At 46.6% G+C, this 22,520-nt stretch overlaps 1 protein-coding gene across 1 annotated transcript; it reads right to left on the bottom strand.

Annotated features, from left to right (window-relative positions):
* Positions 1 to 819: 819 nt before the first annotated feature.
* Positions 820 to 21,690, bottom strand: ezra (ezrin a). The gene is made up of 13 exons (XM_056295328.1): positions 21,367 to 21,690; positions 18,138 to 18,221; positions 17,534 to 17,629; positions 17,152 to 17,426; positions 16,471 to 16,554; positions 16,029 to 16,175; positions 14,480 to 14,576; positions 13,076 to 13,239; positions 6,417 to 6,547; positions 5,809 to 5,969; positions 4,732 to 4,824; positions 3,349 to 3,609; positions 820 to 2,096 (listed from the first exon to the last, which is right to left on the bottom strand). The coding sequence occupies exons 1-13, from the start codon at positions 21,376 to 21,378 to the stop codon at positions 1,932 to 1,934; spliced, it is 1,770 nt and encodes a 589-aa protein (XP_056151303.1). The 5' UTR covers positions 21,379 to 21,690; the 3' UTR covers positions 820 to 1,931.
* Between the last annotated feature and the right edge of the window lie 830 nt (positions 21,691 to 22,520).

The raw sequence follows: 22,520 nt of genomic DNA on the forward strand, positions 1-22,520 counted from the left end.
GATGCAAACACCCGGGGCAATCCCACATATATCTGAAGTTGAGAGCTCTTTACAATTAACAGGTGAGGAGGCGAGGTTACCAAGCAATGTGGCACCCGCTCTGAGGCAACTCTCTTTGAGGGCTTTAATATATAAACACCATAACACCTTTAAAAAAAAAAGAAGCAGTCATACTTGTGGACCGTGTCATGTTTTTCAGTGAATAAAGCCTTAAGGTTACTAAGTAGATCCAGGGCTTTTTGGAGCCCTGGCAAATTTAATTGACCCCCCCCCCCAGGTGGTGTCCACTTCACTACTCAGTGACTGCATGCAGGGCCAACTCCATGCTAATGGAGTCCCCAGACAACATGTATTATTACTGTATCCGGTAACAACTTCAACAACCAATTCGTTGCTCATTTGAATTTGAGAATAACTGGAAGGTTATGCAAGGTCCTAGGCAACTACTCAGTCGGCCTATGTGTCACCCTCCCGTAACCATGTGGTTACAGGAGTGTCACCCGTAACCACATGGGGCCCTAAGCAGCCTTCCTTCGTTAGCTTGTGCCTCGGGCCATCCCTGAGTAGGTCTGTTATTTGGCAAAATATATCCATAGACCCAATATTTACTCTCTGCCTGCTCAAACAGATAAGGTCTCTGGGCATCGCGGCAAGTTGTCTAGCAACATAATTTGATAGCATCTTATGAGCAAATATTTGGGAAGGCACATGCATCCTATTCACACAGCACGCGAGTAAAGACATCTTAAATTCAAATCTAGAATGTTTATCTAGCCATTCAACAATGCTAGTTGGAAAAATAATACAACGAAAATGAGCTTATGTTGCTTTTTTTATTATTTATTTAATGCTCCAACTGAGGACAATATTTGAGGTGGTATACATAGTAGAACAGCAACATCTGCTATTATGAAGTCATCGATCATCGACAATGACATTGTTCTCGAGTGTAAAGCTGCAAACGATAATAAAGTTCTGCTAATGATGGACCATAAACATTACTTTGAAAAGCGTGTTTGTTTTACTGATTCAGGTGAAAGACCCTCATATCATAAAAGGGTTTTCCTTCTACGGGTGGCAGGACACCGGGGAATGTTTCACGGGCCATGTGGACGCAGCAACAGCCCCCAGGTTAATCGGTTTAAGTAAGACCTGGGTTCAGACGTTTGCTCAGATTCCACCTTAAAAGCGAGGTAACTCCTGTGGTATGGAGGCAGTGGTGTAGAAGAGACCCCACTGACCCCGTGAATCCCCACCTGAGGAGTTACACGCGGAAGTCCTAAAACCTGTTGACTTCCAAACCGTGTGACAATAACAACGTTGAATCCAATACGTCCGTGTAAGTTAATCTCGTTTCTTTTTAGCACGTTAAATCTAGTTAAATAAAACACATTATGACTGTGTGGATGCCTGTAAAAACGAAGGGGGGGGGGGGGCGGCGTGCCGCGTGAGTTGAGCATCGTCATGAGACCGAGAAGCAGAAACGCTGCTACCAGTTTTTGTTTGCTTTAAACATCCGGTTAATCATATTTAATCATTTCTCCCTGAATTATGTTACTTTACATGGGATCCCTAAAGATTCATTTATCATCTTTGTTCATATATAAACAAAAACTCACATGGCAGCATGGCATAAAGTCCACTATTGCGTGGACTTTATGCCATGCTGCCATGTTGTGGGAGTACATTGATGTAGGAGATGTTTGAGTCCTGAGAAAAACAAAACAAAAAAACATTGCGCTGTCACGAAACTTCCAAAAAGCAAGCTAAAATGGAGGTACAGTACCATAACGTATTTCCGCCACATTTTACTGGGACTTTCAGATCAGGCTGGGCAGAATTACATAACACCTGAATTCAAAGAAATTGCCAAATAGCACCTCTGTGAGGCATCGGCGGCAACCAGATGACCTTTGACTCTCCGAGGTGTCTTACAAAGCCTCAAACTCATCAACCCTCTGCTTGGTGTTGCCTTGACGGATCTGCCGCAGGGTCTTGTACTTGTCACGGCCGGCGCGCAGGTTTTCCGTGTGCAGCAAGTCATTCTGGGTCCTCCTGGTGTCGTCTCTGGCTTCAGCCAGAGCCGAGCTCAGGGCCTGTAGGGAGAGTCATCCAGTCAGCAAAATGGGAACGGGTTTTTACACTGGACATCTACGGTAGTTTTTACTACTGAGATTCGGGCAGACGTATATACTACAAGACCACATAAACCGATTTTACTCAAATTTTTTCTGCTATCTCAAAAAACCCCTTCCAGATAACCATGTTCAAGTATTTCTTCTTATTCTTTCAGCTTGCTTCCTGTTTCTCAGGGGTCGCCACAGCAGATTTTGTAGTTTCCATCAGTACCCTGTGAGGGCACAGCACCAATGGCAGTCGTTGTTAACCCAAGACTTGACCGATCCAGTAGTGAGCCTCGACCGATCCGATATGGTCTTGTCAATCTGCATAATGATTTGGCAAAATTCTACGTCAGATGCCCTTCCTGACACAACCACTAACCCTATGGACGGGGTCACAGGTAAAGCGCTAGATGCCATCCCAGTATTCATGGACTTGTGTCCATGTTCAAGTATTTATTCTTTTGCAACACTTTATTTTAGGGGGTCTAAGGTGGTAGTTTTTACAGGTAATTTTACAGCTAACCCCAACCCTAATCTAACCCTAACCCCACCTCTAACCTAACCCTAACCTAACCCAAATGACAAGGTAATTTCAACCTTATTTCTAAGAAATTACGTGATAATTACCACCTTATTACCCCCTAAAATAAAGTGTAACCTATTTTTTGTAATTAAAAGTAAAGGCCTTAAAGGGAAATTTCACCAGTCATAACGTGTGCATCCAGGAAGTACCGATGGTCGCTATTGTCTGTTAAAACTTTTTTTTTTTTGGGGATTTTCCCCCCTTTTTCTCCCAACTGTACTTGGCCAATTACCCCACTCTCCTGAGCTGTCCCGGTCGCTGCTCCACCCCCTCTGCCAACCCGGGGAGGGCTGCAGACTACCACATGCCTCCTCCGATACATGTGGAGTCGCCAGCTGCTTCTTTTCACCTGACAGTGAGGAGTTTCGCCAGGGGGACGTAGCGCGCGGGAGAATCAAGCTATTCCCCCCAGTTCCGCCCCCCCCCCCAACAGGCACCCCAACCGACCAAAGGCGGCGCTAGTGCAGCGACCAGGACACATACCCACATCCAGCTTCCAACCCGCAGACATGGTCAGTTGTGTCTGTAGGGACGCCCGACCAAGCCGAAGTCAACACGGGGACTCGAACTGCCGATCCCCGCGTTGGTAGACAACGGAATACACTGCCACGCCACCTGGATGCCCCTAAAAAGGGAACTCACCATTAGCTGTTTCTGCAAGTTCTCGTTCTTCTGGGCCTCGGTGAGGCGCTCCTCCTCCTGACAGTGGTCGTCGATTTCCTGTGAATGAAGTTCAGCGCTGTAGGTGCTGTTGTCCTCGCTGTGTTCGTGGTCGCTTTCACTGTCCGAGGAGGATGAGGATGAGGAAGAGGCGGCAGGTGCCACGGCGGGAGTCGCGGCAGTGGTCATTACCATTACAAGCTCCTCTTTGGTCTTCAGCAGATCCTCTTCCACCTCCTTAGCCTAGCAGGATGGAGAGACAATGAGAGATCAAGTGTCTGTATACTATAAAATGCAACTTGATTGACTTATTGATTGATTGATTGATTGATTGACTGATTGACTGATTGATTATGTTTGTGGATATGTGGTTTGAGGAGCTGTCAATTAACACTTTATGAAAGAAGAAAGAAAGAAAGCCACTTTAATTTTTGTCAACGTACAATTTGTTTTTTTGTTTTTTTTTGTTACAGTGACATTTGTCTTCTGCATGTAACCCATCCTATTGTATGGGAGCAGTGGGCAGCTGCAGCACCTGGGGACCAACTCTAGTTCTTCTTTCCATTGCCTTGCTCATGGGCACAGGCAGGAGTATTAACCCTAACATGCGTGTCTTTTTGATGGTGGGAGGAAACCGGAGCACCCGGAGGAAACCCACGATGACACGGGGAGAACATACAAACGCCACACAGGAAGGACCTGGGACGGCCTTGGGTTCGAACCCAGGACCTCCTTGCTGTAAGGCAACAGTGCTAACCACTTGGCCATCGTGCTGCCGAATATCTCATCTGATGTGACTTTTCCTCATGCAAAATTATATCTAGTCTCATATATTGGCAATATATTGCCAATATATGGGCTGAAAATAGATGGAAGACATTTCTTTATCTTTTGCTTTTTTGGTTTAGTGTAGAATTCCTCTCTTTCCACACATAAACATGATAAAAACAGGTTGTGAGGATGTGAAGAAACAAAATATAAACCAATGGGCTTGAAAACACATCTTACCTCAACACAAACAAATAAAAACAAACACACACACACACACACACAAATAGATAATTTATGAAGACAAACTTAATAACTAACTGAAAATTGAATTGGCATTTGATCAATGCAAAAAAGGTGTGTACTCCAAAAGTTCAACTGTTTTGATATTCATCGGGTGATCCCTGTCTTTTGAAGAGTCCTCGTGTCCTTTACTCATCTTATACACTCATTCATCCACTCATTTTCAGTTTTTTGCCCGTCATCTGAGAGCACAGCAGACAGAGAGGGGGCGATATGTGGCAAGCGTCCCCTTCCGAGCTCTCACGGCGAGCGCCCAACTCGGCCGATCCCCCCAGGACGCCCTCCTTTGCTTACCTTGTGCTGCCATGAGTCAGCCTCTTCCTCCTTGAGCCTCTTGGCCTCCTCCAGCTGATTGATCTTGATGCTGTACTCGGCCAGCTCTGCAGCCTGGGGAGGGGAGCGCAAGCGAAGCCAAGAGACGACACCTGTTTAATCCCGGAACCGCTTTCATACGGACCCTTGGTGTTTTTTCTCACCGAAGGTCTCTGTTATTACCCTTTGAAGGGACTGGCGTATACACCTGAGGGCAATTTTGCACACCTAGCTCTTGCAGGTAAGTGCTCTGTTAGCTGAATTAGTGAATGGTTTTTATATTCATAATGAGCAGAGCGCAGGTATGTTTTCTCCTAGAAAGGTATGTTTTCCCACCCTGCCACATTAACAGAGCTTGGATGAGCATGCTCTTCATGTTTCATTGAGCGTAAGTAATCGAATTAGTGAAAACATGTTTCTAAAATGTCAGTCTTTGTGACCTTAGCGGAGACCTTAATATTAAACGTTAAATCCTCATTATTGGACACTGATGATGTCTTACCCCCGACTGCACTGCTAAAAATAATAAGTGCATGTAAAGCAATTTTGGATCTCAATCACTGCTCCACTAGACTTTTCTTAAACTCACTGTACAGTGTTTACTGTTATGGAAATCCAGAGTTCAGGGGTCAGCCACTACAAGTACTGCTGAATTCGACACAATGATAAAACAAAACTGTCCGTTCTCTCTAGCTGCTTAATCCAATTCAGAGTTATTCGAGGCCTTTTACAGAAGTATGGGTGGACAACTAAGAGCAACGTGACTATCTCGCATATTGAGATTGGTAATGGGGGTAAAGAGCTCTCTCGGGGAACAGTTGGTCCTGTTTCACGTGTATTTCACGTGAAAGGCCACCAAAAAAAAATAAAAAAAATCAAGATTAAATAACACGTTTGACCAAAAAGGACAAAAAAAAGAGAGAAAACCTATTTGGACCATTGCACCTTCACTCCCAGCTTTACAAGATGGAAAAGTCCGAATGTTTAACCGTGGTTGATTTACTATGTGAACAGAAGAGACGGGATGTCTTTCAGCCTTATATTTGGCACCACACTCACCAGCTGCTCCTGGCTCTTCATCTGGTCCTCAGCCTGCCTTGCCAGCTCCTCCTTCGCTATGATGGCCTCCATCCTCTCGGTCTCCAGCCGCGCAGCTTCCTGTTCCGCCGTCCTCCTCTCCGTCTCCAGCCGCATGGCCCGGTCCAGCTGCTCCTGCAGTTCTGATGGAGGAGAGCAACACATAGTAAGACCCGATAACATCTCATATCGTGTAACGTGTTGTACACATAGGAGGTTTCCAGCAGAAGTGCTTGGCGTTGCCATTACTTCAGTTTATTTCACAAGAGAGGCAATTGTAGAGGCCCGATCAAAAACAGACAGACTGGTTGTATAAGTTATATTCCAAGTGTTTGTCTTTTTACACTACAGCCATGTTATACCACAGATGAGTGAGCATTTTGAAAAGGGTTGATGTGTGCAGCACAAAAGCAATCCAGTTTTGTTTTTTTCATTTTGGATAAAAAGCAGACAGCAGTGACCCTGTACCATGTGACTGTGGTCGGACTGGGAGGCTCAGGGGTGTGAGTGTGTTTGAACTGTTCGTGCTGTCTTAATGGACGTTCCCTTGGTAAATAAAAAGTCAAGTCGAGCGTCCCCATCTGCGTCACCTCTCTCTGTTCTCCTGGTTGTCTCCTCGTAGTGCTTGAGTCTCGTCATCAGCTCCTGCTTCTCCTTCTCCATCAGCACCTTCTCTTTCTCAATGGTCTCCCGCTTCTTCTTCTCGCCCTCCAGCAGAGCTCTGCAGGAAATGCAATGGAAAGACTGAGAGGAGACTTAACAATGTTCATGTCCATGTCCAGGTCTTAACCCTCTAATGGTGTTCTCCACTAGATGATAGACCATGTTTTGACTGACGATATCCGGTTGAAAGATGTATGCAACCTTATTGAAACTGTTTGAGACATCTCTACCACGCTTATATGTAAGCCATGCTATGCAAAAAGTTGACACTTGAGGACACTATTGTGTGTTTTTGCATGCATCTTTTAATGCTCATTAGAGGCTTACAGATCAAGCTAAGAATACCTACCAGTGGAAAGTTTTACTGGACTTTTGTCACTATTATAGTTGCAAACTAAAAGAAAACACACACCTCTCTAGAGCGAGAAAATATATGGTGGAGAATAAAATTAGAAATGAAGTAGGATTTTTTTTATAGGAAATTTAACGCCAAGTTATCTTTACAGAAACCCTCACATTCATAGATGTTCATAACAAAAATCTCTAATGCAATAACTGCATTTGTTCCCCCAAATATAGTTGAAAGGCATCACAATTGCTTTGCCCATTGTGCTAATGATATGTTAAGACGGATCCATGGATGTGAGTCTGGCGATACCTCCAGCTAGCCTTAGAGATAAAGACTATCTATTAGGGATATGCCCCCGTATAGCCGCCGAGTCAGCCTTTTTTTCCCCCAGTGTTGGGGTAATGGGTATCTTGCCTGCTGATCGTCTCAAATCTGGATTACTTTAATTTTTCATTGACAGGAGTATTTAAATTGATGGTATCGTACAGTCTTTGATGGCAAAAGGCCACATTTATTTAGGTCTAGCCAAAGCCTAGAAAAATAGGACGATGCCTTAGAAAAATCTTCAACTACCCCAGGTATCTGACTGGCATCTTTCTAAAACAAAGTGGTGTCATCTGTCAAAACACATACGATAACATCCCTTCCAGCAATGTAGAAACCATGTAAATGCGAATCGCTGATTCTCGTGCTAACTGTGAGAAGTTGGGCCATGAGTAAAAGCAGGTACAGTGAAATTGGACAACCCTTCCAAGTCCCTCTCAAACTCAAATTTGGGAGGAGGTACCATCTTTTAGTTTCACTGAACTGTTATCATTTGTATAAAGAGTTTTAATACCTTTCCAAAAGGCAAAAAAAAACCCATAAAAGCCAAATTACTTAAGGAAGTCAAAAATGAATTGATGATTTTTAATGTGTCCAAGGCAAAAATCTAAACTCAAAGAACAGGAAAAGGCTGCCCTCTGTTACTAAATCAGAATGGTCTAGTATTTATCTAAAGCTAGGCTAATATTATCAGGTATGTCTATTTTTCATAAACGCAAACTGGGCCTCATCTATAACTGAATCAAGCACTGCTGTGTTTCTCTATGCAAATATCCAAGCTTATACTTAATATGCCAGTTATTAAGGAAAAAGTTATTTTTCTTTGCTTTTGGGATCAATGTACTCAAACCTTGAGTCAGACTAAGAGGTAGAGCATTGTTCTCTATGCTTTCTGAGAAGGACTAAAAGTGCCCTGGGTTGTAAAATTATGTGGTTGTGCCATCTTTCCAAGGAGACTTATTACTCTCAAAGTGTTTAACAGAATCAATAATCTTATCGATTACAACAAGGCTGGGGACTGCCGGTTGAGGAAGCACTATGTGAAGACGTGTGGACGGACAGGGGGAGTGTGTCTATGTTCCCTTAACCCTATTTCATTGAACTTACCTAAACTTAACCTAACTTAACTTGATTTAACCTCAACCTAACCCTAACCTTAACCCAATGCTTACCTTAACCTAACTTAACCGATAGCTAACCCACAAGATCCACAGGAGGAAATATAGGGCTGTGCCCTGGCCAAGCGCTTCACTAGAACAATTTTCTTTCTTAAATGTAACTGCTCTTCATCCATTTCTCCACAGTTTCCATTTGAGTTGGGATATCTGAATAATTTCAGGAACGAGATTGCAGCACATGCCTGACACATGTAGCAAAACACAGCATGCTACTGCAACAACGTGTAGCATGGACGCTACTGCAAGGAGATAGAACATTGAAAACGGAGCTTCTTCTGAAAATTGATGAGAAAGCAGAGACCCATGCCAATGACATCAGAAAGCAAGGAGAACAGACGAAGAAGTAATTCTAAAATGCAATGGAGCAGGTAGGCACCAAGGTTACCACTTTAGAGGTTCATGTGGCCACCTTGGAGGAGGCGGAAAGTGGTCATTCAGATGTCATTACCACCCTGCAACAAGAGGTAACCCAGCTGAAACAGGAAGTTGCTAATTTGGAACAAAAGAATGAGAATTTGGAGGCGAGGTCCCGATGATGTAATCTGTGCATAACCAGTGTGAAGGAGAGATAGGAGGATTGAAAAAAATATCCCGGAATATGTGCTTAAAGTGTCACGGAGACTGGAAAAAGTATCGTCATTAGACCGGGTACACCATACTCTGAGAGGCCAGGGGACAATCAACCAGCCAGAGCATTTGTGGTGAAATGCCACTACTTCCAAGAACAAGAGCTGCTGATGAAAAAGGCTACACAGAAGAACGACATTGTCTCTCCTGATGGCAATAAGATCCGCATCCAACCTGACTTCTCCCAGAAAAGTCACCTGGCAGTGGGCTGCATTCAACGAGGTATGAGGGATGTTGAGATGCTGGGGGGGGGGGGGGTATGATACGGATTGTTCTACCTGGCACAGTTGAGGATTACTACGAAAGATGGACTGAGATGGTGTTTAAGGGCCCTAAACTAGCCAAGATGTTTGTGGAGAAGAACTAGACACCACAGATAGAGCAGAATTATGGGTCCTGGACAAAATATGACCCAATATTCAGGATGCTGAAATTAGCCATTTATGCAGAGGAAGGCAGACAATAGGTGACTGGACCCTACATACTTCAACTGTCAATGGTAATTTGCACCTACTGTTTTAATTTCTACATGAAAAGTAGAAATCATCTGTGTCAATATAAAGGTAGGCTGATGCCCCCCCCCCCCACCACCACAACTATGGTTCTAAAGCTTTCGTTTTGTCTCTTTGGTAAAGTTACAGTGCATGTCGGAACGCTGCTAGAGCCGAAGAAGAAAATCCTAGAAACTTGAATCAGTTCATCTGGACACAATATTTAGTGAGAGAAACGTTTCATCACTCATCTAAGTGACTTCGTCAGTCTCAGCTGACTGCCAAACCGATCGCTGGTTTCGGTCGTGACTCAACTGTGCTGGTGTCGGTCATTATGCAACTGTGCTGTTTATAAGGTTGGGGATACCTGCAGTCAGCTGAGACTGACGAAGTCACTTAGATGAGTACTGAAATGTTTCTCTGACTAAATATTGTGTCCAGATGAATTGATTCAAGTTTCTAGGATTTTCTTCTTAGGCTCTAGCAGCGTCGTCCCACTGTACATTTGCAGTTTGGCTGGTGCTCTAGGGGCTTTATCTCTTGCTGCTTACTAGGGGACAATCGGCGGCAGCAGGCAGCATGCATTCCCCAGCAATAGTCCTCCATGCCTCCAGTGGGTGATCGGTAGCGGTGGGTGGCGTTGGCTCCCCGGCGCTGGTACTCCTGGCCTCCAGGGGGCAATCGACGGTGGCGAGAAGCATTCACACTCCGGGCCTCCAGGGGACGGTGGAGCCGTGGTACACTGGAGCCATCAGGGTGGACTGGAAAACTTCCATCTCTGGTGGGCTGTCTTTTGCCACGCCAGGTTTTCCAAGCGCCAATGGGTCTGCTTGATGGCCTGCTCCAGGCTCTGGATCTCCCTCTCCATTCTTCAGCTCAATCCCACTTCTAACACCAATGTGGCGAGCTGGCATGGAGGAACGAGTCACGAGGCAAAGAGCTCGTTTTAATGGCAGCACCCCTGTCCCGTACACCGCATGACCCCGGGAGTGCTCTTTTACTTTCACACTGGACAGAACAGACTAGAACTGACAACACACAATGACATCTCCTCTGAGGTCACAACTGCCACAATTCAACCACAATACTGGAGAGGTATGGGCTGAGATGGCGCAGGCTTCATGTAATCCAGTACCTTCAACACCTATGCTTTGTGTATCATTATCTCTCAGCCAGAAAACCTGACAAACCCCATTGTGATTAACACATTGAAAATATGGTATCAATTTAGGTGTCACTTCAAGTATAAACAGGCACTGCCTCTGCTGTCTATTACAGCCAATGCTCTATTTCTACCATCTCTCCTAGACTCTGCCTACCAAATGTGATTCTGGAAGGGATTAAGGTGTGCAAGGGATCTCTATCAAGACAATAATTCCATTCCTTTTGAAAAAAATGACGCAACAGTATGAAATTCCAAACTCCCCTTTCTACAAATATCAGGAATCAGGAACATTTGTCATGTGATATCACCAGGCGCGTAATTTTGTTAAGAGGCTTTTTGTTACCTTCCCATCTCCACCAACATGGGGTTGAAGAGAGGAATATCTAGACTGGTACCCTCTGCAGCGAGGTTTGATATCCAAACTTTAAAATTCAATTCAACAAATGGTCTCCCCTTCTTTGAATCACCCTAGGGAGCAGTAGCTCGAAGACTTTGGGCCTGAAATTTCTGATGAAGTATGGCAGTCTGCAGTTTCGAGAATTCATTCAACATCCATATGCATTATTGCAGTTTAACAAAATACATATGTAATGACCACGGATGACTAGACTCGCTAGCCCTTGGGTAACGGGTCGAACCCTTTAGTTGACTGGTTAGTGCGGTCGCCCGTGGTCTGGGCTACCCAGGTTCAATTCCCAGCTGGGGCGGATTCCCGGCAGCACCCTGAATTTGCTTCATTGGTCTCAGAAGTGGGATGGTGAGACCGTGAGGCCATCAGAAGCATGTGCGCCCTGAAGCGTGAGGGAGCTGGCATGCTGAAGCATGGGGACACGCTTCCCGAAGGAGGGAGGTTAGTGTAATGACCACGGATGAGTATACTCCCTAGCCCTTGGCTAATGGGTTGGATCCTTAAGTTGACTGGTTAGCGCGGTCACCCGTGGTCTGGGCCACCCGGGTTTGATTCCCGTCAGCGGCAGATTCGTGGCTTCCCCCTGAATTCGCTACACATAGACTACACATCTGCAAAAGCAGACTACCAAAAATGTTCCCAGGATTTGATAAGATCAGCTCCTGCTTTCATCAGGAAGAAGCCACTCTGTACCATTTCCAAATCTTGTATCATTCTGGTCGGCCATCTCTGAAACGTTCTCTAATACCTGTAGTAAGAAGATACGACCAGATCCAAGAACCACATTATTTGGAGTAGCTCCTGGTGTGTTTGCACTTAAGGTGCACAGTGTGTCTTAACCCTTCCGTCATTATTGGCACGATGGTTAGTGTTGATTCATTGGAAATCTGTCAAACCACCATTGCACTGTAAATGGCTGCAAATTGTTTTGGCAAAATTCAGACTCAAAAAACTCTACAATGGGTTCAGTAAAGAAATTGTTTAAAACCTGGAAGCTTTTTCTCTCCTACTTTGAACAAAACGTTGCATCCAAACATTAAGTATAGGTTCCCTGAACTTCTATCCCCTAGTGTATTCTGTCGAGCTGTGATGTGACTTGTTGTGGCTTGTGTCGTGTTGTGACGAGTGAATAGATATATTGGAAAAGTTCAATAAAAAAGATTTAAGACTGATTACAAGGCCACTATTAGAAGTGATAGGGGTAAGCAAAGTGTATAAGAGGACGTCACTGTGACGTGTGGGTGCGTCTCCTGGAGTTTGTTAATGGCGGGAGGTTGCCTAAACGCCTCAGGATGCGCCACTTTGAGAACGCGGTGCAGGTTCACACCATTCCAGCTTTGAAGTACTTTGAAGAAAACCAAGTCTCGTTTATTTTTTTGAGGATCCATCCACCATCAACCTAAACTGAACTAAACTACCAAGATGGTGTCCGCCGCTTAAGGAAGCTGAGACCCACGCGGCCGAGGCCTTGTCGGAGGGACCTGCTAACTGCTAGCCTGCTACCTCAGTAAGCTAGCCCACCTCCGCTATCTCTCTCGTTTTGGAAATCAGTCCTTCTTCTTGATTTTTCCTCGTTTCCGTCTTTTCTACACACTCCAGGTTAGGACTAGTGTTGCGTGTTTAACCCTTAACCCCTAGACTCGACCAGTCCGTAACAGCCATCACACTTTTTATTTTTTTTACATTTCCTGGATGCCTCTATATGCTAGCTTGCAATTAACTACATGACATCAACAGCGACGTGGAGACACAAAGGTGCAATGAGTTACTGCTTGACAGAAACCAGCAAAGGATTTTGGGAAAATGGGTTTACCATGTTTCGGCTTCTCCATCATTTTGCAAACCCATCTTGTAATGACAGATGTTTTATAATTGAAAAGGGAATTTGAACTGATTAAATTGCGGGCCCTCTAATGAACTGTACTGCTGGAAAAAAAAAATCTTGTGCAAGTCCAAATTGGCCGTTCTCAGTGGGTCCCCCTAACAAGTCTCAGAGGGCCCCGAGACTTGTAACAAACTGGAGGCTTTCCCACCTCACCTCACCTCTCCATCTGCTTCTGCTGCTTCTCCTCCCGGGCCTGGGCCTTCATCTGCTGCACCTCGATGCTGTCCGTCTTGCGCCGGCGCATGTACAGCTCGTGGTTGCCCATGCACAGCTGCAGGATGCGCTTGTTGACGCGCAGGCGAGGGGCGTAGAATACAAAGTCCTACATTAGATCGAAATAAAAAGGGGGTTAGCCGGGAGTAGTTTGTCTCCATTATGTTTTTCCTTTTTTTGTGGACCCCCCCCCTTTTCTCCCCAATTATATCCGGCCAATTACCCCACTCTTCCGAGCTGTCCTGGTCACTGCTCCACCCCCTCTGCTGATCCGGGGAGGGCTGCAGACTACCACATGCCTGCTCTGATACATGTGGAGTCACCAGCCGCTTCTTTTCACCTGACAGTGAGGAGTTTCTCCAGGGGGATGTAGCACGTGGGAGGCTCACGCTATTCCCACCCAGTTCCCCCTCCCCCCCGAACAGGTGCAGTGACCGACCACAGGAGGCGCTAGTGCAGCGACCAGGACACATACCCACATCCGGCTTCCCACCCGCTCACATGGCCAGTTGTGTCTGTAGGGACGCCCGACCAAGCCGGAGGTAACACTGGGATTCGAGCTACCGATCCTCGTGTTGGTAGGCAATGGATCAGACCGCCACGCCACTCAGACGCCCCGTTTGTCTCCATTATTAGTCTGAGAGAGTCTGAGTCTTGGGACAGAATGAATCCGAATCTAAATCTGTTTGCATTTACAAGTAATGCACCAGGGTTTCAGTTCGGTTGAACGTTCGAGTGAAACGAACGTTGCCCGGTGTTATAAGGTAGAAGAAACCCGGTAAAGAGAGGGCAAACGGCACAACAAATCTCACAAATAGGAAAAATCTGCAAGTAGTGGGTGTCCACTATACAATTAAGAGTTTGCCGGCGAGGCTTTTTTCCTACCATACTGCGTCTTTCTGATTTTAACTTGCATCGTTTTTTAGAAATTAAGAGTTGATTTCAGCTTTAAGTGCTTGGGGAAAAAAAGAAATATATATATATATATAGTGTTTTTTTCCGAAACTGTCAATGGTGTTGTAAGTGCCCAACTAATGAGGAGCGGAATATCAACACGGATACAGGAACAAGACACTGCAATGTATTAAAATCTTTTTCCTGTATCCATGTTGATATGAGTTTCTTTACAGAAACCAGCCGCATAGGAGATAGTGAAGATGTAGGCCCAACCCACGCCGTTTAAACAAATGGCAAGCGACCAAAGTTTTACCGATGTTTGCTTTTGCTGTGAGCCTGCTCACTGTTGACAAGGGTGCGTGCTCCTCTCCATCTCCACAAACACTGTTGACATGTGCGTGCAGCGAGGGCACGCTTGAATACGGGACCTTATATTTATATAACCGGCTTACGGGAGCTTTCTTGTCTATGGGCTTGATGATGAATTTCTTGTCACTGAAGGAAATGTTCCTTATTTCGCTCCAGGGGAATCCGATCTTTGGGGTCAGCCTGCAAGGGAGCAACAGAGTTGATCAGAGGGTGTTCACCATCCTGCAACAAAGCTGACTGTCAGGTTACGCCGCATCGCTTCTCATCACACTATAGGATGTGCGTCACTTGCCAAAACAATACATGTACTGGAATCTGTCTCGGTGAAGACAAAGACAATCGGACATCTCTTGTATATATATACATATATATATACACACACACATATATATATATATATATATATATATGTGTGTGTGTATGTGTACTTTTTTTTTTGCTTTTCTCCTCAATTGTACTTGGCCAATTACCCCATTTTGCGAGCCATCCCGGTCGCTGCTCCACCCCCTCTGCCGATCCGACTACCACATGCCTCCTCCGTCACCAGCTGCTTCTTTTCACCTGACAGTGAGGAGTTTCGCCAGGGGGACGTAGCGCGTGGGAAGATCACGCTACCCCCCCCCCCCCCCAAATAGGCGTCCCGACCAACCAGAGGAGGCGCTAGTGCAGCGACCAGGACACATACCCGCATCCGGCTTCCCACCCGCAGACACGGCCAATTGTGTCTGTAGGGACGCCCGACCAAGCCGGAGGTAACACGGGGATTCGAACCAGCGATCCCCGTGTTGGTAGGCAACGGAATAGACCGCCACTACGCACTGACACGCGGGCTACAGAGACAACAACAGAGTGACAAGACCTAACCCACATATGTTGTAGTGGGTTGGACAGAATCGGGTCAATGGCCTCCCCAAAATAACAGCGATGCGATAAGTCACGGTAGCACACGGCAGCAGACTGGTGAACTGGGAGGTAGCAGGGGTGGATGACCAAAAAGATTGACCCGTAGTCTGTTGCCCCCTGTTTGTTAACAGAACTACTGCCACCGTCCCACAACATGCCACAGACAGCGGGGCCGACAGGGAGGTCAATAATTGTAAGGTTATTGCAGTGTGAATCAGGGCTCGTATCCAGCCAGAGTCAAACCCGACCTCAGGTTCGTGTCCTGCCCTCACCGTGCACACTCGCACACATCCACACAGGTTTCATGAAAATATGTACATGGAAATATAACACAAAGTGAAGTAAGATATGCATTTCCTCATGTAGTGTGCATGTGTGAGTTTGCGTGAAAGCTTTAGAAAGCAAGGCCGGGTCGGTGACCCAGAGGTCATGGCGCAGACCCAAATTCGGGCTGCCAATTTAGCCATGAACAAGGCTCGGCGGTTTCGGCTTTTAACCAGTTTTCACCGGAAAATTCCCAGATTTTTCTAAAAGGGGCAGATCGGCTTAAACGGACTTCCACCCGGATTTCATGTTTCCACAGATCCGAAAGGTGTTCCTGTTTGTGTGACGTTGTGTAACAGCGCCCTCTTGTGGCGAAATTCGGCACGCTGGATGGCTTTGAAAAATAAAAACGCCGAAAACGCCGAGCCTTGGCCCTGAACTGATTCGGCCAGGCTCGGATCTCACCTGTCCTCCTTCTCGTAGATATTGAGCCCCAGGGCGTCTACACCCAACCACAAATCCGTGCCCTTCCTGTTCTTGATCTCGAAGTAGTTGATGCCGTACATCTCTAAATCCTGGGCGATTTTCAGGTACTCGAGGACGGCGTCCTCCCTGGTCAAGATAAACAGGTAGAGTAAGGAAAGTGAAAGGTCACATGTAAAGCTGGCCTGGTTTATCGCCGTGTTACAGTTTGTGAAGCTGCAATGTTGCTTAGTTGGTTTTTGTCCTTTAGTGTTGCATTTCCTCTGAATCCCCCGACAGACTAATTGATTACTGTTGACGTCGAACACGGATGTGATCTGTAACAATGTACGGAGGCACACATGCGCAAAAACAGCCTTATCTTAAGTCGCTCTTTGTATTTGTCATGGGCAATGTGTCCGGTAAGAAATTGGTCTGAACTCACTTCAGCATTGATCTGTGCTCCTGATGCCAAAGCTGGATCCTCTCATCCCACTGATCCTTGGACAGCTTGTGTTGGTCCATCACTCTGACATGAGACACAGGATATCAGCGACCAATTAGCCAAATTGGAAAGTATCCTTTGTGTAAGTACTGTGTGAAATCAAACCCACGCAGCACATTTACATGACTATATCTAACTACAAAGTTATCGCTATAACTAACTAACTAAAAAGTAACACACGCACACGACCAATCACCCCGCTCTTCCGAGCCGTCCCGGTCGCTGCTCCACCCCCTCTGCCGATCCGGGGAGGGCTGCAGACTACCACGTGCCCCCTCTGACACACGTGGAGTCACCAGCAGCTTCTTTTCACCCGACAGTGAGGAGTTTCGCCAGGGGGATGAAGCGCGGGGGAGGATCACGCTATTCCCCCCTACCAATCAGAGGAGGCGCCAGTGCAGCGACCAGGACACATACCCACATCTGCCTTCCCACCTGCAGACACGGCCAATTGTGTCTGTAGAGACGCCCGACCAAGCCGGAAGCAACACCGGGATTCGATCCAGCGAGCCCCGTGGTGGCAGGCAATGGAATGGACCGCTATACTACCCGGATGCCCCATAGCTTTGTCATTTAAGCAACATTGTCAGAACAATCCTGTGTAGATCACCTCACACTCACCTCTTAGGCAGCAGGCGTTCGGAGGACAGATAGCCAGGCGTGTGCACAAACCTATCATACTCCCCAAACTTGGCTTGGACCGAGTAGGAGGCCAGCAGCACAGCGGACTCTGGGGGGCAGTAGACTTCATCTCCCAGAATGCTCTCCTTCACCTGCAGGAAGAAGAGCTTCTGCGTGATGTCCTGGATGAGCTCCTCGGCAACTCCCTCGGGATAAAACTTGACCCGGAACTTGAACTGCATGGGGGTTTCCTTCTTCACCTCCTGGGCTGTGACCTTAAGAGGGATGAACAGAACCGAATAGAAGTGAAACCAAGACATCTATTTGAAATCCTCGGCCACGTGCGGCGGAAGCACTACGCTGATTCAAAATTGCAACGCACCTTTTTGTCAAACTTCAGCCACGTGACAAATCCTTTGTTGTCCACGAACTGCAGCCCAAAGTACCAGATCTCACGCAGGCCGATGGTTCTGACCACCTTAGCAGACAGGGAGGGATGGAAAAATAGTTTCAACGTGAAGTTTTGACACAGAGGCCACAAGGACAACACATTACACTTGGAGAGGACAGACGCTCCTCTGTGATTATGATTTGACGTCATAGAACAAAGCAATGGAGTCAGATGCAAACTGGAGAGTCGAACACCATCTGGCTTCGCTTGTGCCACAACCAGGAGGCGTCATGACAATTTCCGCCTTGTGCAACTAATAAAGTACATCAAATAACACTGATAACTGTATCAGTGGAAAGCATTAAGTGGTGCATGCATGGATTCCTTGATATGTCAATAGCACAGGAAAGTAAAGGTAAGACACCATGTAGTATAAGATGCTACTATACTGTCAGGGTCGAGGCTTCTCTGTGGTTTCTGCAAGTAAATGTTGTTGGTTTTTTTCATTATGTTGTACTACATACCATGCAAGAGAAATATTTGATCAAGATGTTGTAGTCTATGCATGCAGAGCTATACATATACGTATACTGACCTGGTCAAAGAGCTGCTTCCCCGTCGTGTTGGGATGGAAGGAAAACTCCAGCTCTGCATCCACGGTGGTGACGCGAACATTGACCTGTAACAAGAAGGGTCTTCCTTTAGTCTGAGGACGGGTGCAACCTTTTTTTTCTAAATGCAAACTGGCCTTCACGTTGCGCTTTCAGTCCAAGTATTTTATTCCCCTCCGATCACCCGACTCCTCCGAGCCGTCCCAGTCGCTGCTCCACCCCCTCTGCAGATATCCGGGGAGGGCTGCAGACTACCACATGGAATTTCGCCAGGGGGGGCGTAGCGCATGGGAGGATCACGCTATTCCCCCCAGCCCCCCCCTCCTCTCCGAACAGGTGCCCCGACCGACCAGAGGAGGCGCTAGTGCAGCAGCCAGGACACACACCCACATCCGGCTTCCTGCCCGCAGACACGGCCAATTGTGCCCGTAGGGACACCCGACCAATCCGGAGGTAGCACGGGGATTCGAACCGGTGATCCCCGTGTTGGTAGGCAACGGAATAGACCGCCACAATACCCAGACGCCTTGTATTCCTCTCCCTTGGGTAGAAAGCTGGGCCAACAACCAAAACAGCGTTGGTTCACATCCTGGCACATTTCTGTAGCGCCCACCATTGTTATAATGGCATCTACACTCAGTGGTTTGCCGACAATGCTGAAAAGGCCCTTGAGCATGGCACCAGACCGGATGCGTGGTGACACGTGTCCTCGTGAGTTTTGTGATCACGCCACTCGGGAGATGTGCATAAATTCCAGTTATAAAGGGGGCTGGTCTTACTCAGATTTGATCTGGGGCACATCGTCTTCGGCCGGATTCATTACTGAATTACAGAGTCTCCCTGACTCATATTACTTTATAGTTGGGAGAGGAAGAAAAAAATCATTTGAACACTTCTGCCGCTTGTGAGGACCGCAGCTTTAATGTGGAGCTGTGAAGTGGATTGTTCATAAACCATAATTGCTCGTTATCTCCTCGGACTTTGGACTACCCTTGCGAGGTACCACAAGGTCGCACAAAGGCAGATTAAACTATCAAAACAGTCGGAGCCTGCCAAATTGCCTCTACGCCTGTTTTAAGGCAGATCAGCCACCTTTATGGTAGCGCAATCAACTTGGCACTGATTAGGGGGCTCGTAGGAGTGCGTTTGCGCCGCGGTGGCAAACACTGTGAAAGATGCTCACCGCCGCGCGCGCACGATCCATAGGCAATCGAGAGAATTCGTCAGTTATTCAAACGAGTTTTACGGAGCGGGGTAACATGCCGGGCGCATGCAAAGCAATTGCATAAAGCGCTTCTTGACCCCCGGAGGTACTGAGAGGGTGACTTCAGCCGGTTGCGCAACCGTTTTTTATTAACTCTAAAGCACGCCCCGGGCGCCATAAAGATAAAGCTGCCGAAACTTGGGGCAGCGAAAGGCCTCCGCTGTATTTCCCAACCGTATCCACGCCGTGTGACCGCCGGCACGAGATAACGTCTCGCCCCCCGTAGGTCCCCGTCGATGCGTTTCTTGGGTGCTGGAAACCACCATTTGCCCCTTTTTTGAACTCACTGACTTCCACTACAGAATCAGCTCTCCGCTCCTGTCGTGTACTCTGTGCCGGCGATAACCTGTCTTCTGCTTTACTAAATATCGGTAACATATTACGTCATACATCACCCTGTTTATGTGTGTGCGCGTTACACCTGCGAATACTTCATTTGGAATAGCTGTCCGTTGTATTCTGATATTACTTGTGTAACCGGTTATTTTCTTGCCCGGTGCGGGATTCGATACGAGGTGTACTGCGCCACAAGGCGACATCACTAACCGCTCGGCTAAAGGGTCAGTAGTGTAACGTGCATGGATAAGAAGACAGGCTGGCCGATGGCTCGCGGGTCCGACCCTTTAGTCGAGCGGTTAGCGATGCCTCCTGCGGTGCGGGCGATACGGGTTCGCGTCCCGGTCGCGGCAGTTCCTGTGGTTGCGTTGTCCCCCGAATTCGCTACAGTAGTTTACAGTCGTCACCCTCCCCGGAAGCGCGCCCTCGCGCTTTGTCATTCCGCGCTCCGAAGAGACTTCTGAGGATCTGCACACTTCCGGATCCCACCAGTGTAACCGGTTATTTTCTTGCCCGGTGCGGGATTCGGTACGGGGTGTACTGCACCACAAGGCGACATCACTAACCGCTCGGCTAAAGGGTCAGACCCGTTAGCTAGGGACTAACGTGTCTTATTAGTAGTTTACACTTGCTTCACTTGCTTTCAGCATCTTTGAAAACTTCATATTACTTGGAAACGTGAATGTTTTTGAGCCAATGTTGGTGTGGGGGGGGGGAGTTTTTGAGCTGCCAATCGTTCAAATGACCCTTCAGAAAACCTTTCTCCTTGGAGCGTGGACACCAGTGCCGTGGCATAACTGCCCCGTTACCATTCTGGGGCCATTTTAGTGACTTTACTTAAATCTCAAGAGTGGCACTTTATATGGTCGCCCTTATTCAGAACCCTCGCAGCAAACAGCTGTACCAAAGATCCCGTTCCTTTTCAGCTCTACGATACTGAGGATGAAAAAGTCCCGTAATCCAGTGGGGAAAATAGATTACAGCTGGCTGACCTACAAAGCCAGAGAGGTGAACAAACCAGCCGAGATTCCAATAAACCACACAGACATGAGGTGTTGGTCAGTGTCATTTGCCACATTCACAAACAACTCCAGTGTCATCGGAGTCGACTCCGCTGATTAAAATGAGATGTGCAAAAACTGCACGGCCAACACACAACTGAATCCCTGCAGTGAAGTAGTATCACACTGCTAAGAATGCATGGGCTGCGGGTCAAACTCTCTGTCTGGTTAATGAGTAAATTCCAAGAAGACTAGGACACTCTTGAAATCAGCTCACAAGTTTGTACATAACCCATTCATTGAAAAATCTGAATGAAAACTATCAAGCAAACAAACTGAACAGAAACTTGTTGAAATATTACATGAAATACAAGCATTCGAAGTGAAACATGGCCCTTATTCCCTATTATGGAGGTACATTTAAAAATAAAATCCAACCAACTTTTAAAGAGACTTTCAACTGAATATGATGTTGTGCAGAGAGGCCTCTGCAAACCCACCGGCGGCTCACTGATTAACTACATCTAACTTGCACAAGTAATAAATGTATTGCTGACACGCTGGTTAATCTCGTCATGCGAGCCATGCACATTTCAGGTGAAAGAGTCTTACCGTTTTGGGCATCTTGGCTGCCAGAGGTGCACCGTTTTCCGACGAGAGAGAGCGCGTTTCCCCAACCTGAGAGCGAGAAAGAGAGAGAGACTGCCGTGGCCTAAACCCCCCAGCGGGACATCCACCTGATAAAGAAGGCGACTGCCGCGCTCGCTGGCACACTCGAGGGTAGGGCCTCCGTCCTTTGAACTCCGCTTTAGGTCACTCACAATGACGTAGTGGGGCCCGGCATGGTCGCTATCTGATACAAACACAAGGTGACAGCCTCTCCTTCACCATGACCATATTTTCAAGAACAGGAAGGCCAAGATGGACTGCTCCACCCTGAGACAACCTCCTGTCTCAGCACCTTAACATTTACGACCTTTGAACGGAGATCGCTGGGTTATATAGCCTTCAAGGTACTATTTATAAAGCCAATGTGGATATAGCATGAGATAAGTGTGAGCTATTCGTCGCAACTTTCCCATTACAAATAAATACAAAAGACACACTAACAGAAATTTGGGGACTTTATTGACACTATACAAAATGATGATTGCACAAAAAGACAGTCTGGGAGAATTGATCAGGTTGATACTCGTGTCATTGAACTGGATTTTGCAGTGTAGTGTACTTGTTGACAAATGCTTTGTATTGAAACTAGATTCAGCTGCTAGATTCTACAAAGGTGTATGCCATTCATTTGACCGAGTTGCTCTTGTGGCCTTGACCAGTGGAGTGAAGAACTCAGAATTGCAACCACGTAACTTGTACCAGCTGGTTAAGCTAATATGATGCCTCTAACATCTCCTTTTATACTACCAGCTCAAAGACGTAACAAAATTGCCAACCATGAATTACGGGAAAATTAGTGTTTTTAATTGGGTTCCAAAACCCCTACAGGACTATGTAAACCTTCAGTTCCAGTAAATACATCATTACAGTGTCTACAGGAGGTCTTGTACTCTCACCTGAGGAAGTATTCTTTAGTATCCTTTATTATTTAAATCACATATACTGTATTTGTGATTATAAATGCAACTATATATACACAACTCACGAAACCAGTATTTGAACCTGAGTGAAGGCTGTGTTTTCTTCCAGCTGCTTGTGTTGTATACGAGGTGCTGCTGTACCACGTCTACTCAGTATGCATTGGCATTACGGTGTGG

Source organism: Lampris incognitus, chromosome 16 (assembly GCF_029633865.1).
Source record: "Lampris incognitus isolate fLamInc1 chromosome 16, fLamInc1.hap2, whole genome shotgun sequence".
Classification (NCBI taxonomy): domain Eukaryota; kingdom Metazoa; phylum Chordata; class Actinopteri; order Lampriformes; family Lampridae; genus Lampris; species Lampris incognitus.

Coding starts and splice junctions, on each gene's coding strand:
- ezra (XM_056295328.1), bottom strand. Junction 16,176..16,470: donor GAGCACAGATCAATGCTGAA/GTGAGTTCAGAC, acceptor TATCTTGACCAG/GGAGGACGCCGTCCTCGAGT. Junction 4,825..5,808: donor TGAAGAGCCAGGAGCAGCTG/GTGAGTGTGGTG, acceptor TCCCCTCCCCAG/GCTGCAGAGCTGGCCGAGTA.